This window comes from Monodelphis domestica, chromosome 5 (genome assembly GCF_027887165.1).
Source record: "Monodelphis domestica isolate mMonDom1 chromosome 5, mMonDom1.pri, whole genome shotgun sequence".
NCBI classification, from domain to species: domain Eukaryota; kingdom Metazoa; phylum Chordata; class Mammalia; order Didelphimorphia; family Didelphidae; genus Monodelphis; species Monodelphis domestica.
This window is the reverse complement of record NC_077231.1, coordinates 222,258,274-222,277,638: the sequence shown is the minus strand read 5'-3', so window position 1 is coordinate 222,277,638 and position 19,365 is coordinate 222,258,274. Positions and strand designations below refer to the sequence as shown.

The 19,365-nt window shown below is 34.1% G+C and overlaps 2 protein-coding genes across 2 annotated transcripts in view; one reads left to right on the top strand and one right to left on the bottom strand.

Moving 5' to 3' along the window:
• The window catches only part of CNTNAP2 (contactin associated protein 2), a 2,768,972-nt gene that overhangs the window by 2,644,265 nt on the left and 105,342 nt on the right, over nt 1-19,365 (bottom strand). The window lies entirely within an intron of this gene.
• LOC100013789 (COMM domain-containing protein 6-like) lies at nt 11,162-11,690 on the top strand. The gene has a single exon (XM_016426213.2). The coding sequence runs from the start codon at nt 11,198-11,200 to the stop codon at nt 11,453-11,455; it is 258 nt and encodes an 85-aa protein (XP_016281699.1). The 5' UTR covers nt 11,162-11,197; the 3' UTR covers nt 11,456-11,690.

The window sequence follows — 19,365 nt, the reverse complement described above, 5'->3', positions numbered from 1 at the left end:
GAGGGGAAAGGCTTTAAAACCAAGCAAGATATAGAAAGAATCACAAAATGTAAAATAAATAATTTTGACTACATCAAACTAAAAAGCTTTTGTACAAACAAAACCAATATAACTAAAATCAGAAGGGAAACAACAAATTGGGAAAAAATCTTCATAGAAACCTCTGACAAAGGTTTAATTACTCATATTTATAATGAGCTAAATCAATTGTACAAAAAATCAAGCCATTCTCCAATTGATAAATGGGCAAGGGAAATGGATAGGCAGTTCTCAGATAAAGAAATCAAAACTATTAACAAGCACATGAAGAAGTGTTCTACATCTCTTATAATCAGAGAGATGCAAATCAAAACAACTCTGAGGTATCACCTCACACCTAGCAGATTGGCTAACATAACAGCAAAGGAAAGTAATGAATGCTGGAGGGGATGTGGCAAAGTAGGGACATTAATTCATTGCTGGTGGAGTTGTGAACTGATCCAACCATTCTGGAGGGCAATTTGGAACTATGCCCAAAGGGCGACAAAAGAATATCTACCCTTTGACCCAGCCATAGCACTGCTGGGTCTGTACCCCAAAGAGATAATGGACACAAAGACTTGTACAAAAATATTCATAGCTGCACTCTTTGTGGTGGCCCAAAACTGGAAAACGAGGGGATGCCCATCAATTGGGGAATGGCTGAACAAACTGTGGTATATGTTGGTGATGGAATACTATTGTGCTCAAAGGAATAATAAAGTGGAGAAGTTCCATGGAGACTGGAACAACCTCCAGGAAGTGATGCAGAGCGAGAGGAGCAGAACCAGGAGAACATTGTACACAGAGACTAATACACTGTGGTATAATCGAACGTAATGGACTTCTCCATTAGGGGCGGTGTAATGTCCCTGAACAACTTTCAGGGATCCAGGAGAAAAAAAAAAACACCATTCATAAGCAAAGGATAAACTATGGGAGTGGAAACACCGAGAAAAAGCAACTGCCTGAATACAGAGGTTGAGGGGACATGACAGAGGATAGACTTTAAATGAACACTCTAATGCAAATACTATCAACAAAGCAATGGGTTCAAATCAAGAAAACATCTAATGCCCAGTGGACTTACGCGTCGGCTATGGGGGGTGGGGGGGAGGAAAAGAAAATGATCTATGTCTTTAACGAATAATGCTTGGAAATGATCAAATAAAATATATTTAAAAAAAAAAAAAACAAAGTGCATTTTGAATATAGTAATAAAGCTCATCTTTATCTCCATCCTGCAGCATGGATTAATGTTGGTAAGAAGTCCTGGTTTGTAAGCACTGCACCTAATACAAATGAAGGGTGTATCATATTCATAACACAAGATCCAGCTGTGGGGTACACTATAAATTAATGTATCCAATATGCCTAAAGAAAAACAAATGACTCCCTTCCCTGTGGGATTTAGACTAATTTACTGGAATCTATTTTTACTCTCCTCTATCCCAGAAATAGTCTACTCATCATCACAAGGAAAGTTTTGATATTAAAAGAAGACAGATGATATTTTATTTTATTTTCAAATTATGTATTTCTGGTGGCAAAAAATAATAAATTGAAGAGATGACCCTCAATTGGGGAATGGCTAAATAAATTATGGTATATGATGGCAATGGCATACCATTGTCCTGTAAGAAAATATGCACAGGATGATTTCAGAAAGAGCTGGAAAGATCTATGTGAACTGATTCAGAGTGAAATAAGCAGAACCAGGAAAACAGTGTACACAGTAACTGAAATATTGTGGATTGATCAACTGTGATACACTTTGCTACTCTCAGTAATACAATGATTTAGGACAATTCTGGGGGACTTAAGAAATAGAATGCTATCCACCTCTAAAGAAAGAACTGTTGGAGTTGGAATGAAAATCAAAGTATACAATTTTTCACTTTAATTAATTTGGGTTTTTATTTTGGGGTTAGGGATTTATATGATTATTCTCTATAGAATGAACAATATGTGTATGATGTAGATTAAATTGCTTGCCAGTTCTGGGAGGGGGAAGGGAAAGGAAGAAGAAAAGTTAAATCATATAACTTTGAAAAACTTATATGGAAATTTGTTATTACATGTAATTGGTAAAAATAAAACATCTTTATGATGAATAAATTAAAAATTTGTATTTCCATGAATTATGATGAATTTCCTTCATAAATAGCATAAAACATTCTGTTTGTCATGAGTTGTTTTCCTGTGGAGATTTTCACTTCTTCAAAAACAATTTATTTAAAGTTAATAATAAGAGTTGAAAATGAAAGTGTTCCAACGTAAATTTAGTAATTTCTCAATTTCTATGTTATGCTGGAGGAAGCTCTGAAGTAGAATATAGCTGAAGACATTATCTTTTAGCCCCCATTCTGATCAATATTTTTTAATCAAATGATTTAGATTACCAAAATTGAGAATTTGATAAAATTGGGAGAAATAGTCAATAACATGATAAAATCAGGATTTCCAAAGTCCTGAATAGATTGAAACTGTGGACTTAAAGCTAATTAGGTAGAATCCAAAATAATAACTTACAAACTTCTTCTTTTGGGTAAAAGAAAAATCAGATAAAGATGTACTGCATACAGGGCTAGGGATTGGGAAAGATTATGACTGGAGAACAAAGTACATGAAAATGAGGTTGTAATGCATTATAACCATTATATAACCAGGTCATGTAGTGTATGGCTAAAAGACATAATGAGATTATTAATTATACAATATTAATTGTTGTTCTACATGATTCTTCACTAGGAGTGTATTGCAACCTATCCATGCTTCTTCATTACCTTTGGATAATCTTTAACTTCTTTAACTTTAATTACTCTGATTCACTTCCATTATTTGTTAAATATAATATAAAATTACTAGATTTTCCACTATTGGGCTCCTCACACTAGCCTATACTTTTGGAATTGTCTGTAGCAGAAGAAAGATAATATTTGCATATAGAGAGGAAAATGGAAACTATGGTGGGGTAAGCTCTCCTCCAGATTAATGTTCCATGCTGCTATTGCCATGATTTAAGGGAATGAGTCTACCCCATAGCTATAATATTAAGGATTAAAAAGAAAACATGAATTAGACAACTGTTTCTTCCTGGAGATCAAGATAGAATAAGGACCTTTAAGAGTTCAAATAAGAACCAAATGACTGAATCTATCATATAATCATATGCATATACTTTGACCCAATGATTTTTAATAGTAAGCCAAAAATGTATGCCCAAGAATGGAATGTTGACTAATATTTTAGGGTCTGGTGGTTTTTTTTAATTTATTAAAAAGAGAACTATTTAATCATAGAATATTAAAGCTGAATGGGACCTTAGAGATTACCTAGTCCAAGTTAAAGTGCATACTAATTATTCTCACATAATAATTATCCTTTAAGTAACTATGATGTCATTTTCTTCTAGAAGATGAAAAGGAGGGTTCTTGAAAGACATGAAAAATCTACTTTTAAGGAATATAATATTCTTTTTCCAAAAAAGAAGAGGCAGGGCTACCCATAATATCCTGAAATATTTAAACATTTCATTTTAAAACTTGACATCTCGAAGCTTCTAGAAAATTCTTTCATCTAGAATACTCAAATATGTTTGTCTAAATTTGCTCTGCTCTGCAATTTAATAAATGGTGAAATCCACAGGGAATGTCATTAATTATGTAAAGACTGATGGGGCTTCATTTACTTGGTTTCTTTCTGAACCACTAGACTTGTTGCTATTTAATTAAACAATAATAAATGTGATGGTGAAGAGAAGAATGTGTTGTCAGTGAACAATACTAAATATGTCTGTTGAATAGAGATATGTCTTCAGATGTCCCAGGATAAAAAGGAGGAAGAGGAAGACTTTATAGAAGAAGAGAGGGAAAGAGAGACAGACAAAAAGAGAGAGAGACAACAAATAGTTGTCAACTTTGCCCATCTCTTATTTACATCTATCTCTATTTCTCCTCCCTTATTTCCTATTTTGGTAGCTTTGAGATAAAATAAATAGACATATAACAATTGAAATCATTTCTGAAAAATCCACTTTCTTTTGAGGGATGGGGTTTTCATTTATTTTGCAAGATATTTTGTAACTTATTTCTATTTGAAAATACTATTCCTTATTTTCCATTTTCTTGCAGTGGGAAAGTTAAGTCTCTGCAAATATTTTAGCACTAAATTTGGGTTACCATTACCTATGTTCATCATGGTGGCATAAAATCCTATTTTATTGAAAATTTAAAATAAAACTGCAATTAAGTCGGACATTAATTCATTGCTGGTGGAGTTGTGAATTGATCCAATCATTCTGGAGGACAAGTTGGAACTATGACCAAAGGGTGATAAAAGACTGTCTGACTTTTGATCCAGCTATAGCACTGCTGGGTCTGTACCCCAAAGAGATAATAAGGAAAAAGACTTGTACAAGAATATTCATGGCTGCACTCTTTGTGGTGGCCAAAAATTGGAAAACGAGGGAATGCCCATCAATTGGGGAATGGCTGAACAAATTGTGGTATATGTTGGTGATGGAATACTATTGTGCTAAAAGGAATAATAAAGTAGAGGAATTCCATGGAGACTGGAACAACCTCCAGGAAGTGATGCAGGACAAAAGGAGCAGTGTAAACCTCAAAATTCCTTAGACTTATAAATGTTGGAAATTTCACCATTGGGATATTTCATACTTGAAAAATTTCTTACTGATAGTCTATTGGAATGGGAACCCCATTGGCATGGGAGGTTCCTTCTCTTCCCTTCTTAAGATTACTTTAGGACAGAAACCCTTTGCTGAACAATGGAAAGGACTTTGACCTATGCTTAAGCATAGAACAGGAATTTCTTTGAATCATGATTGATTTTAGAATTGATACAATGGAGATACTTGGAATAAATCTCCACCCTATTCAGTCCTAACAGGATTGAGTAAGGGCTGCAGCCTAGATCAAAGATTTAATCATTTGAAAATATGACCTTCAACAGACATGTGCAAAAGCCAGAAACCTCTGGGCGGTCCTGGGTTAAGCTAGAGCCTCCATTGGCACAGGGAAATTGATGAACAGTGATTGGTAGATGGGTGAACTGAGAGGAGGAACTTGGATGGTTTCCTTAAAGATAGGAGGGTCTGGAGACTTGAGGAAGGTTGAGGAGTTTGGTCGGGGTGATTGCGGTGGACTCGGAGAAGCTTGCGCTGAAGGAAGCTGAAGGTGGGGGCCTCTGAGACTGTTTCTCCATTTTGGTCACGTGAGTGATAGGGACTGATCTCTTTTCTTTGCCCCAGCTATCTAAGGGCTTGGGCCTTTTGGCCCAGCCTAAACAGAAGGGGTATTTAAGCCCTATTCCCTTCTCTCCCTTTTTCTCTCTCTCTATCTCTAATTCCTTTCTTGCTCCTATTGTAATTAAACTCCAAAAAAGGCTGATGGCTGACCTGAGTTTTTCATTTAGGAATTACATAGCTGAATTCCTTGGCGACCTTAAATTAATATATATCAGTCTTTTAAAGTGATTCCCTTGTAACAGCAGTACCTGGAAAACATTGTACACAGAGACTGATACACTGTGGTACAATGGAATGGAATGTACTTCTCTAGTAGCAGCAGTGCAATGATCCAGGACAATTCTGAGGGACATATGAAAAAGAACACTATCCATATCCAGAGAAAATCTGTGGGAGTAGAAACACAGAAGAAAAACAATTGCTTGATTACATGGGTCGAAGGATATAATTGGGGATGTAGACTCTAAATGAACATCCTAGTGCAAATATCAACAGCATGGAAATAAGTTCTGATCAAGGACACATGTAATACCCAGTGGAATTGTGTGTTGGCTTCGGGAAGGGGAGAGGGGAGGGAGGAATAGAATATGATTAATAACCAAGGAATAATGTTTGAAATTGACCAAATTAAACAATAATAATAAAAAAAATAAAACTGATATTGCTTTTTGGAAATGTTAAAATAACATTATAAAATGACATCATTGGTGTTTTGTTTTGTTTTGTTTTTTATCCTGCAGACTGGTTTACCTACTGTTTCCTGAACTGGGCATTCTATCTTCTGCCTCTGAGCCTTTACAGGGACTCTCCCTCCTGACTGTAGCCCATTTCTTCATATCTGTCTCCAAGAATCTCTGACTTCATTCTAGTTTCAGCTACAACAATTTGCCCTCATTGGGAAGCCATTGCTGATTTTTCTTAATTATCAGTGCTCTCTCACTAAATCATGTACAAACTGCTTTGTTTATATTTTGCATTTATACCTTTTCTCATATCTCCAGACACTGCCAATAATTAGTTCCTGGAATTCAGAAATTGCTTTTCATTTTGTCTCTGTCTTCTAAGGGTTCAGTACAATTCAGCCTTGAACATAGAAGGCATTTAATATAGGTCTTTACGAATGAATTGGATAAATTTCTGCTTTCTCTAACTATTTTAGCACTAGAGGTCAGTGAAGGCATATAATGTTTTACTATCCATACCACCAAGATTTAAAGAGTATTATTTTTCTAGAACAAGTTATGGCTTTTAGAGTTCACCATGTGTTTGTTCTTGGATGTTTCCTGTGGAATCTATGACCTTTTGCTTGTTTGTTTTGCATAACCCAAGAATAAATAATGTGAATTATTTAAAAAGGGGAAAACAGCAAAACTGTTTTGTAAATACTTTCCCTCCCCAAAATCAAATTCTTGACTTGGCTTCATAGATGAATGCAATGGTGGCCTGGTGGCATAAAAAGCTTCCTCAGTTTTCCAGATATCAAAAAAAAACCCAGTAAATTTTATAAACTTCTGATTATAGAACACACAAAATGTACCTCATTTAAAAAAATAATCTTTACATTCTAATTTTCCAGGAAAATAAAGAATTCTAAATAGCTAATTTTTCTGAAAAACTCATATTTTAAGGACATTTAAAAAATAACAGTTTAGAATGAAAAGTATTATAAAGTGTATCAGGTAGTTTCTTGCTTTTCTAAAAATACTTTGAATAATAACCATAATATAACTATATTTTGAAAAGACATAGTTATCATTGTAAACATACATTACATATTATATTATGCATGGCATTTTGACCCTACTGTTATTTCTGACTCTCATTATATGATAGGAAGCATCTTTCCTTTCTCTATCATGCAGCAACCAGTTGAGATCCTTAATAAATTTCTGGGTAATACTTCCCTGGAAATAAGATGTAGTTTAATCATACATCCGAAGCAGGTCTCCATTGCCTTTTGGATAATCCTACCACTTTAATTCTTTTGGGTTGTGACATTCCATGACATATAGCCCAAGAGCATCTAAGAAAGAATATTGATTTTTTTTTAATGAGCCATTGTTTCAGAGAAAAGCTTGAGGCCATTAAAAGTACTGTCCACTTTCCCAAAAATAATTTAGCTCTCTTTCTTCTCCCTGTTCAGTTCTGGATCCAGTTCAATGTCCATTGAGGAGGGTGGAGTGTAGAGATAGGAGAGAGGAGAGATAGGAAACAATGATTTTTTTAAACTTTTTTTAAAACCGTTATTTTCCACTTGAGAATGAATCCTGGGCATCAGTTCCAAGGCAGAACAACACTAAGGGCTGGTCAACTAGAGTTAAGTGGCTTAACAAGGGTCATAGCTAGGAAGTATCTGAGGCTTAGTTTGAACCCCAAACCTCCCATCTCTAGGTCTGGCTTCCTATTCACTGAATAATATAACTGTCCCTCATTTCTTGATCTCTTGATGAACTAATCATGTGAAAACCACTTTTCTTCCCAATCCCAAGAAAGGAAAAATAAAATATAACAAAACTATTCAAAGACATGGTGAAGTGGATGGTGTCATCCACTTCTTTAACAATTCTTGGTTGTCTTTGGATAAAAGACCCCTGAGTTTTGTTTAAATGGACTAATTTAAAAATTGTAAAGTATTTGGCCATTTTTCTTTATCCTTTATTTGGGGGGGGGTGCAGGTGATGGGTTCTAATTCTGGTAGCAAACCCTACCCAATGTGTGGGTAAATATTTCCCCACAATCCCTATGTATTTCCCTTGACTTATTCCCTTTTATTCTTCCTCTCCTTTTTTGAAAGATGTTACTTATCAATCTTGATTTGTTGCAGAATACTGCTAATTAGCTGAATACTTTAAACCGGCCTGAAAATTAGAAAAAAAAATCTGTTCCCAAGAAAACTGAATATGCTATCAATGAAAACAGTATATTGTAGGACCCTAACAAAAACTTTGCTTTCAGTTTGGCCTCTTGTCTTTGATATACATTGGACTTCTACTTAAAGTCACATCTTATCCGAAAAGCTTTACTATTCTAGTTATAGAAAATTCCTCAACACCATCTAATACGTCTTTCCAATTTATATCTGCTGATGGACAAGCCTGACTGTTTACACTGCAATCTGGATGACAGGTATTCTTTTTCCTTCTATGTGGAGTGTCAGACAAACTCTGTAGATTTATTATGGATTTCCCCTGCAAATAACTTTAAAATAACACTTTGAATCAAATCTTGGAGTAGTAGAACCAGGAGAAGGTCAAAGAGAGACATATTTCCAGTCTAAGACAACTTAGGAAATCCATGGGAGGGATATGTAACACAGGGGACAATGGAGGCTCAGAGCATGGCAAGGAGCATGAATGGTGGGTCTTGGAAGGAGCTGTTACAGCAGCAGCAGCAGGAGCTCTGGGAGGAATTCTCATGAAAACAAAAACCAAAATGAAAACAATTGAATAGGAAATCTGACATTCAAATAGAAGACTCAAGAGAAGAAAATAAAAAGTAAACAACAAAGAGTTAAACTGTTTATATTCCTATATGGAAAGATAATAATTATAACTCCTAAGGACTTTATTATCATTAGGACAGTTTAAAAGAGTCTGCATAGACAGAGGAAATGGGTGTGTGAGTTGATTATGTTGGGATAATCTCCAAAGAAATGATATAAGGGTCAGAAAGAGGGATGCATTGAGACTAGCAGGAAGGGATAGGTAGAACTTGACACATTTTCTTTTATAAAGGAGTCATGGAAGGAAGAGCTTTTATAGTGGAATGGGGATTAGGGTGGGATAGTTGGTAATGCTTGAACCTCATTCTCACTGGAATTTGTTGAAAGATGGAAGAATATATTTTCATACTCAATAAGGTATAGAAATCTATATTATGCCAGTTTCTCCTCTTTGGATCTATGCTAAATGTACCTTTCCAGTAATATCTCAATAAAAATATAGTGTTTTGAAGAGGAAGTAGTAGTTATGACAGGTATAAGACTAGACTAAAAAGATAGCATCACTTTATATATATTTAAAAGGTAAAATAAATGTATTTAAGTCCCATGTTTTTCACAATTACCCTTAAACATGTGTGGAAATCAAAGTCTTGTCTCCTACTTTTCTAATTGGTCTTATATTTCTTCTATGTTTTTCTGTATGCCAAAGCTATTTAAAAAAAGAAAGCTATTGAAAGAAAGAAAGAAAGAAAGAAAGAAAGAGAAAAACTATATAGAGTTCTAATGAGATTTGCTAATCTATGTGTTCCTTTCTAGTTATAGTAACTTTCAAGTACCATTCTTATTGGATTAGTAAACCTGTCAATGAAAATTATTTACCCTGAGATAAAAAGAAGAAAGATACCTTTGTCATTGTGACTGAAATCCATATAATCAAAGTCTTTTAAAGGCTAGAACAGAGCTAAGAAGCAAAGGGATAATCTGAGCTTCCTGAGAGGTGAAGTGATTTTTTTTTCCAAAGTCGCACAAATTAAATGAGAATCTTGGGGAAATAATGGAAACTAAATGATAAAAAATATTATATTGACTACTCAGAGCCCTGGAGATAATATGGTGTAGGCATCCCACCAACAATGAGCAGTAGGGTACTGCTAGCATTAGGAGAAGATTAAATCTTTTAGGATAGGGGGTAGCCATGGTAAATCTCTCTTACTTTGGTAAGGAGTAACCTAGGCAAGACAATTTCCTAATTAGTTCCCCACTTAATCAGAATGGATTAGAGATAGGAGAGAAAAGAGCAAGGGGCCTATTTGTTGATGGACTAAAAGAAACCAGTTATCAATGAATCTAAGTTGTGAGGGAAGAGTTGATTTCTGGGGAAGTGTAAAGGAAAGTTTAAAGTCAAGAAATACTATAAAGGAAGGATTATTAAGTTCTGGTCTCATCACATATGGAAGGCCTTTGCCCGAAGGAGAACAATTCATAATTTTGAAACCAGAACACATAGAGAATGAAGCTGTCATTGCTAGAAGGAAACAAGATTGGATGAAGTGTTTTTAACAGACATAAAAGATATTGAAAATATCATTAGAATACATTTTAGATATGTTATGTTTTCATAGACTAACAAATCTGGAAGAATGTATAATTCTGATAATTTTTACATACATTTCACCAGCCACCAAAAAGCAACAGATGAAATTCTTATGGCTATATGAAAGTTTCTATCAAAGAAGTGAATTTCCATAAACAACGGGGGTGACTGGGAATTTCTTATGAAACTACACAAAGATACTAGCTTTTCACAAAAAATAAAAGCAATCATTGTTGGAACTACATTTTCCTTCTCTTGGGTTTTCACATGATATTCATACCTAAAATGCAAGAAGAAAGGCAAATGAATTTGACTATGCTCTATTTTCTCAGTACAAATAGATATTAAATGGAAACCTTGCAACACTATAAAATAAAACTTTAAGATGACAAAATGAATATATTAGATTGAGCTGAGCTGGCATAAATTGAACTAATGTGATAGGTGTATAAAATTCAATAGTTTGTTAAAACAAATAGAACTCATCAGAAGAATCATTCACCATGATCAAGTAGGATTCATACCAGGGATGCAGGGCTGGTTCAATATTAGGAAAACCATCCACATAATTGACCACATCAACAAACAAACCAACAAGAATCACATGATTATCTCAATAGACGCAGAAAAAGCCTTTGATAAAATACAACACCCATTCCTATTCAAAAAAAAAACATTAGAAAGCATATGAATAGAAGGGCTGTTCCTAAAAATAATAAACAATATATATCTAAAACCATCAACTAATATCATCTGCAATGGGGATAAACTAAATCCATTCCCATTAAGATCAGGAGTGAAACAAGGATGCCCATTATCACCTCTATTATTTGACATTGTATTAGAAACACTAGCAGCTCCTGTTGAACTTACTATGGAGGAGTTGTGTCAGCCACCGCTGGAGGCCAAATCCGAAGTCACTAACAAGCTTCTAGATCTTCAGTGGAAAATGGGTATGGCAGTGAGCTCAGACAATTGCAGATCTCTTAAGTCTCCTTATGTGGCATTGATGCTAAAAGTGGCAGATCAGTCAGGCCAGATAACAAACAAGTCCTTTGAAATGACAATTCCACAATTTCAGCATTTCTTCAAACAGTTTAAAGAAATGGCTGCTGTTATTGAAACTGTGTAAAAACTACTCGCCTTGTTACCTTTGTAAAATAATGTATTTCATTTGATGTAAACACAATTCCATAAAGATTGGATGCTATTTCTTAAATGTAGATGTAATTTTTTTGTCATTTTCATAGGGTAAGATAGTACTGTTTTAGGCTTTATTCATGTGTTACAACATCTCAGAATCTCATATTTAAATAAGTATTGTATTGACAATTACAAATAAACTTGACAAAACAAAGATGCTTAAATAAGGTAACTTGAACATGCAGTAATTTGTAGGATTAGTAAAATGGTGGTATAAGAGAGAAAAGAAAATTTTAACTTATTTGAGTTCAGGTTCAAAAAGTGGTTCGATCAAATATAAATTTATGAAACTATCAACATTAGAAACTGGACAAAGCTATCCTTGAATGCCAACACAAACAGAGAGTAGATGAATTCCTCTATCCAGATGAATCTATACAAAGCATACTAAGTTCTCACTTTGGAGATGGAAAAAGATTTTAATGCATTATCTTACTAACTAATGTAATTAGAGCAAAGATATGGCATTGAAAAATTACATAGAAATAATTGCCAGTGAGTTTTATAGGAATGTTAGGAAGTATTTGTGCAAGAGTTCATAGTTAAGTAAAATGTATAATGTTGATGAAACAGTGTTGTTTTGCAGAGGTTACCCAGCAAAGGTTATGTGTGTTCAAAATGCTCACAGATCTTTCCTTATGCTTTAATTACAGGATTATAGATTTAGAAATGGGAATTTTTGAGGTCATCAAATAGTTTAATCACCATTTGAGGCCCAGAGAGTTTATAATTTGCACAGAGTCATACTGACAAAAATAAATGAAAACCAAAATTTGAATCTTTGTCTTCTGACTCTAAATCCAGGACTCTTTCCACTGGACTACCATTGTTCATATACCTCGAAGATATGTGAACTGAGACTTGGGAGACTTGAATTTTCATCTCCATTCTGCCACTAAACTACTTCTGTACTTTGGATAAGTCATTTAACCCCTCTTTTTATCTTTCTTTATTTGTAAAATGAGAGGGTTGGACCAAATCTTTTAAGTTTCCTTCTACCGCTAAAATTTCAGAATCAGAGGAAAATCTGAATTATTATTATGTCAAGGAATAGTTTTTCTAAACTGAAATTTTATGTAATAGATAAAGAAACCAAATTTATTTCTAGTAACTGGAACTTCAAATCTATTAGTGTTTTCAAACAAGAAGTGTGGCTGGATCATTCTATTTTTAGGTGATAACACAGAAAATATTTTGTGCCACAGATGTTAAAAAATTTGAAATTTGGAGACCTGACCAAAAAAAGAAAAAACTGTGTCTTTTAATGTAATTATCCTTGCCTTAATAGCAAAATAATTGGCCCTTCTACCTGAAAAGTAATTTTTCTTAGAATCTAGTCAGATACCATTCTGCTCCACATTTTTCACATCCATGGGATTGGTGACATTTGAGTTAGGTCTTGAAGGAAGACAATAATTAGGTAGAAGTATGAGGTATAACTGTATACAAGTATGCTGAGGTAGGAGAACTTTATATGACTCTGGGAATTATGAATAATTCTAGTTTAATTGGAACAAAGAGTGTGTGTACGGGGAAGTAGAGTGAAATACTACTTAGACACTGATTGATTTGAAGAAAGCCTTGAATACCAAGTCAAACTGTCTGTATTTTACTTGGTAGGTGATGAGGAGCCTTTTAGGATCTTTGAATCAAAGAATGATGTAATCAAACTTAGACATTAGAGTCATTTGAATCATCAAGCCTCCAAATCAAATATTTCTGTGGTCGAAATACAGTGGGTTGAAGATGAGACGAGACAGGGAGAGCATTTAGGAGACAAAACAGTAATCCAAGCAAGAGATAATGAGATCCTGGTCTAGAGTGTTGGAATAGGAGTTGTAGAAAGTAATTAGATGCAAGAATGAACTGTAAAAAGCCACAAGAATGCAGTTTCAAAACCAACTTTGCACATCAGTCTGCATGGTACAATACTGCAGAAATTTAGCACTTGGGATTTATTAAGAAATTTTAATAAAAGATTTGACAAACATGAGATCCAAATCCAACTCTGGCCTCCAACACTTCATACCTGTGTGATCCTGCTCAAGGGCAAGGTTAAATGTTAACCCCCATTGCCTACCTTCACCGATCGCCTGCCTTTTGGAACCAATACTTGGTATTAATTCTAAGGCAGAAGGTAAGGGTTTTAAAAAAAAAAAAGATTTGACCAAGAAAGATATTTTTACAAATCATAGCGAAGAAAAACACCGTCATTAGATAATGAGTTTTTTTGGTGTTTCATCTGTCACTCTTTAAAGCTTATATAGTTATGTACCAGTTAATGACTTTAGGCAAGATTACAGAGGCAGTTAAGTCTATAAGATCAATATTTAAAAATTTTCATTTTCTGACTGTGACAAATGCCAACAAATATGAACATTGTCATATACAAAGAACAAAAATGAAAATTGTATATCAAACCATGAATTTTCATTAAGTTTATTTCATTTTTAAGTTTGTAATAAATTCAACATGCCAATTTCAAAAAAAAAAAACAAAACAAAACAAAAAGAAACACTAGCAGTAGCAATTAGAGAAGAAAAAGAAATTGAAGGCATTAAAATTGGCAATGAGGAGACCAAGTTATCATTCTTTGTGGATGACATGATGGTCTACTTAAAGAATCCTAGAGATTCAACCAAAAAGCTAATTGAAATAATCAACAACTTTAGCAAAGTTGCAGGATACAAAATAAACCCACATAAGTCATCAGCATTTCAATATAATTCCAACACAGCTCAGCAGCAAGAACAAGAAAGAGAAATCCCATTCAAAATCACCTTAGACAAAATAAAATACTTAGGAATCTATCTCCTGAGACAAACACAGGAACTATATGAACACAACTACAAAACACTCTCCACACAACTAAAACTAGACTTGAACAATTGGAAGAACATTAACTGCTCATGGGTAGGACTAGCCAATATAATAAAAATGACCATCCTACCCAAACTCATCTATCTATTTAGTGCCATACCCATGGAACTTCCAAAAATTTTTTTTACTAATTTAGAAAAAACCATAACAAAGTTCATTTGGAAGAACAAAAGATAAAGGATATCCAGGGAAATAATGAAAAAAAACACAAAGGAAGGGGGTCTTGCAGTCCCAGATCTCAGACTATATTACAAAGCAGCGGTCATCAAAACAATCTGATACTGGCTAAGAGACAGAAAGGAGGATCAGTGGAATAGACTCCGGATAAGTGACCTCAGCAAGACAGTATATGACAGACCCAAAGATTCCAGCTTTTGGGACAAAAATCCACTATTTCATAAAAATTGCTGGGAAAATTGGAGGACAGTGTGGGAAAGATTCGGTTTAGATCAAAACCTCACACCCTACACCAAGATAAATTCAAAATGGGTGAATGACTTGAACATAAAGAAGGAAACTATAAGAAAATTAGGCGAACACAGAATAGCAAAAATGTCAGACCTTTGGGAAGGGAAAGACTTCAAAACCAAGCAAGACTTAGAAAGAGTTACAAAATGCAAAATAAATAATCTGGAATACATCAAAGTAAAAAGTTTTTGTACAAACAAAACCAATGTAACTAAAATCAGAAGGGAAGCAACAAATTGGGAAACAATTTCATAAAAACCTCTGACAAAGGTTTAATTACTCAAATTTACAAAGAACTAAATCAATTGTACAAAAAATCAAGCCATTCTCCAATTGATAAATGGGCAAGAGACACGAATAGGCAGTTGTCAGCCAAAGAAATCAAAACTATTAATAAGCACATGAAAAAGTGCTCTACATCTCTTATAATCAGAGAGATGCAAATCAAAATAACTCTGAGGTATCACCTCACACCTAGCAGATTGGCTAACATGACAGCTATGGAAAGTAATGAATGCTGGAGGGGATGTGGCAAAGTAGGGACACTAATTCATTGCTGGTGGAGTTGTGAATTGATCCAACCATTCCGGAGGACAATTTGGAACTATGCCCAAAGGGTGATAAAAGACTGTCTGCCCTTTGATCCAGCTACAGCACTGCTGGGTCTGTACCCCAAAGAGATAATAAGGAAAAAGACTTGTACAAGAATATTCATGGCTGCACTCTTTGTGGTGGCCAAAAATTGGAAAATGAGGGGATGCCCCTCAATTGGGGAATGGCTGAACAAATTGTGGTATATGTTGGTGATGGAATACTATTGTGCTAAAAGGAATAATAAAGTAGAGGAATTCCATGGAGACTGGAACAACCTCCAGGAAGTGATGCAGGGCGAGAGGAGCAGACCCAGGAGAACATTGTACACAGAGACTGATACATGGTGGTACAATCGAAGGTGATGGACTTCTCCATTAGTGTCAATGCAATGTCCCCGAACAATCTGCAGGGATCTAAAAAATACTATCTATAAGCAGAGGATAAACTGTGGGAGTAAAAACACCGATGAAAAGCAATTGCTTGACTACAGGGGTTGAGGGGATATGACTGAGGAGAGACTCTAAATGAACACTCTAATGCAAATACCAACAACATGGAAATGGGTTCGAGTCAAGAACACATGTGATAACCAGTGGAATCGTGCGTCGGCTATGGGAGAGGGAAAGGTGGTGGGAGGGGGGGGCGGGGAGGAAAAGAAAATGATCTTTGTTTCCAGTGAATAATGTTTGGAAATGACCAAATAAAATAATGTTTAAAATTAAAAAAAAAGAAAAGTTATTACAAAAAAAAAAAACAAATAGATCTGTGTTCAGCTATCAGCATCTAACTGAACAAAAAGGTAGCACAAATCCTCGAGGAGAAATGAAACTCAGAATGAATATATAACTGTTTTTTCAAATGGTTTTTGTAGCACTTATTCTACTTATTTCTTAGGAAGAGGGAAATCCTCACCTCTTTAAAAATCACAGAATCTTTTGAATCATTTCCCTGGTCATCAGACCATATTATTTCTAAAGTTTACCCATTTTGTAAGTATTCTAGTTAAGTTGGAATATAATGAGTAAATTCCATTCATACTTTTACTGTCTCTATTACAATCTTGAATTGCACCTAAGAAAGGTGCCTAAACACACACACACACACACACACACACACACACACACACACACACACACACACACACACAGGAGATATCTCTTTTCATTTAGAATCTTTAATGTTCGAGGTCCCCCCCCCTTAAAGTCTATAACAGTGTTTGGTTGGTGTTCATTATTAATACCATTATGAAGTACAAATTAAATGTATTGTCAGATACCTCCTCTTCTCTCCTTACAAATGTACAGCAGATGTGTGTTTTGAAGTATAAGTCAAAGATTAAATACTATGTTAACATTATACTTAATTTTTTTAGTCTAAAATGTCTGGAAACAAATTACCAAGGTTGTAATTAAATCAGCAAGCCTTGAATAGATTTTAAAAGAGAATCATAAACCAAATATCCAATGGCATTTTTAAAGCAATTGCTCCCAGACTACCTTCTTGAATTTAAATGATAATCCCAATGCCGTATATTAATTTTAAAAGTTCGACAATTACATATTTCTGTTATAAGGTCAGCACAACTATCTGTCTTTACTAGGACCCAGTTGAATTTATTTGTGAAAATACATGACAACTTTTAAATGAGTTCAAACAGATGAAGGACAGTAAGACTTCCTTTTAATATTTTTTCTCTTCTGAAACAAAATATCTCTTCTGAAATATTATTTACTAAGAGATATAAAATGAGAATGGGGATATATGCATACATATATACATGTGCATATAGATATTTGGATATATATCACATATAACATGTGTGTATGTATATGTATCCCTACAAAGGGATGGGACTGTTTAAAAATTCTTCATTTGTTTTAACCAGCACCAAGGGCAAAGAAATTGAAAATTTTGTCAAGCCATTATGTCTCTGTGCTTTCCTTCTTCTTTCAAATGAGAATATTCTCCAGGAGTCAAAAAGAGAGTAATGGCACATCCAAGAGAGATGAATCTTGGGGAAATTAAATAGCTAAAAATACTACATAGTTTGCTCAGAGACCTGGAAATATGAAATAGGGAGCCCTCCAATAATGAACTAGGAGTACACTGCTACCATAAGAAAAGAATTAATTCTAAATCTTTCATCACACTGAAGGTAAATATAGTAAATCTTTAACTTACTGTGCTAAACAGCAACTTAGGACAATTTACTAATTACCTTCCCACTTGGTCAATTTCTACCCAACTCATTGTTAAGATTAGCCCTAACAGATAGTTCAGCAACACAAATTTGTTTTATTTCTAATAAATATGATTTCATCATTATATAATTTCTCTTAGAATTTAGATGAATTTAAGAAACGAAAAGTAATGTTTTATGCCTGAGTTTTATGGTGATACATGACCTGTGTCATTAGAGAGATACCTAAATGGCTTTGATCATGAATACAGGGGGTAAACTTTAAAAAAAGACTTCTAAAATTGTGACCTCTATATGCAAGCAGAGGGGAATGTTCTCTCCCCTTTAGGAATGATCAAGCCATCAACTCTTTTGAGTCTATCCTCTTTCTTAAGTTCAAGAAGCTATACTTAATCTAATTTTTATTCCAAATTTTATAAAACCAAATAAAACAAGCATTTCCATATATAATTAAAAAGACCATACATAAATAAAATCACAAATCTCTCATGTGTTTAGCTTTCTTTTCTATCTACATCATGTTCTCTTGGTTCTACTCGTTTTATTGTTCATTATCCTGTGAAGTTCATTCCAATTTTTAAAATTAAACTACCTTTACTTCTTATGGTTCAGTAGTATTCCATCACAATCATGTACCATAATTTCATTAGCCATTCCTCAATTGATTTTTATCCCCTCTATTTTTAGTTCCTTGCTACCACAGAGAAAGCAACTATGATTATTTTGGAGCATATGGGTTCTTTTCCTTTTCCCCTCATCTCCTTGGGAGACAGACCCTGCTATTGTTTTGCTGGATAAAAGAGTATATCAAGTTTTATAACTACGGGTAAAATTCCAAATTTCTCTCCAAAATGGCCAGATTCATGACTCCAATTCACAACTCTACAAACAGTGTATTAGTATCCCCATTTTTCCACATCTCCAACATTTGTCACTTTAACCAGGCTGATGAATATGAGGTCATATCTCAGAACTGTTCTGGTTTGCATTTCTCTAATTAATAATGATTGAGCATATTTTATATACTTATACATGACTAGGATTTCTTCATCCAAAAATTTTCTATTCATTTCGTTTGCCCTTTTGTCAGTTGGGGGATAGCACTTATTCTTATATATTGACAAAGCTCTCTATATATTTTAGTTATGAGACCTCTATCTGAAAGGCTAGCTATAATTTTTTCCTCAAATTTTCTGCATCCCTTCAAATATTGGCAACATTGATTTTATTTCTAACAAAATTTTTTTCAATTTAATGTATTTTGAATTATTCATTTTACATTTTACAATGTTCTCCATTAATTTTTGACCCATAAGTTCCTCTCTTATTCATAAATCTGATAAATAATATGTTCCCTGTTCTTCTAATTTACTTATATACCTTTTTATGTCTAGATTTGGTATCCATTTTGATCTTATTGATCTTATTGTAGTGAATGGTAAGATAGGTAAGATAGACCTAGTTTCTACCAAATTACTTTTCATTGTCCCAACAATTTTTATCAAATAGTGATTTCTTACCCTCAAATCCTGAATATATGCTCTTGTCAAATACAAGACAATGATAATCTTTTACTGATTTTTTTCTAACATATCTGTTCTGTTCCACCTTTCTTATTTCATAGCCAGTACCATATAGTTCTGACAATTACTGCTTTATAAGATAGTTTAAAATTTGGTTCTTCCAGATCCCCTTCA

What these genes read in the sequence shown, in the direction of transcription:
- LOC100013789 (XM_016426213.2), top strand. Translation starts at nt 11,198, where the DNA reads ATGGAGGAGTTGTGTCAGCCACCGCTGGAGGCCAAATCCGAAGTCACT.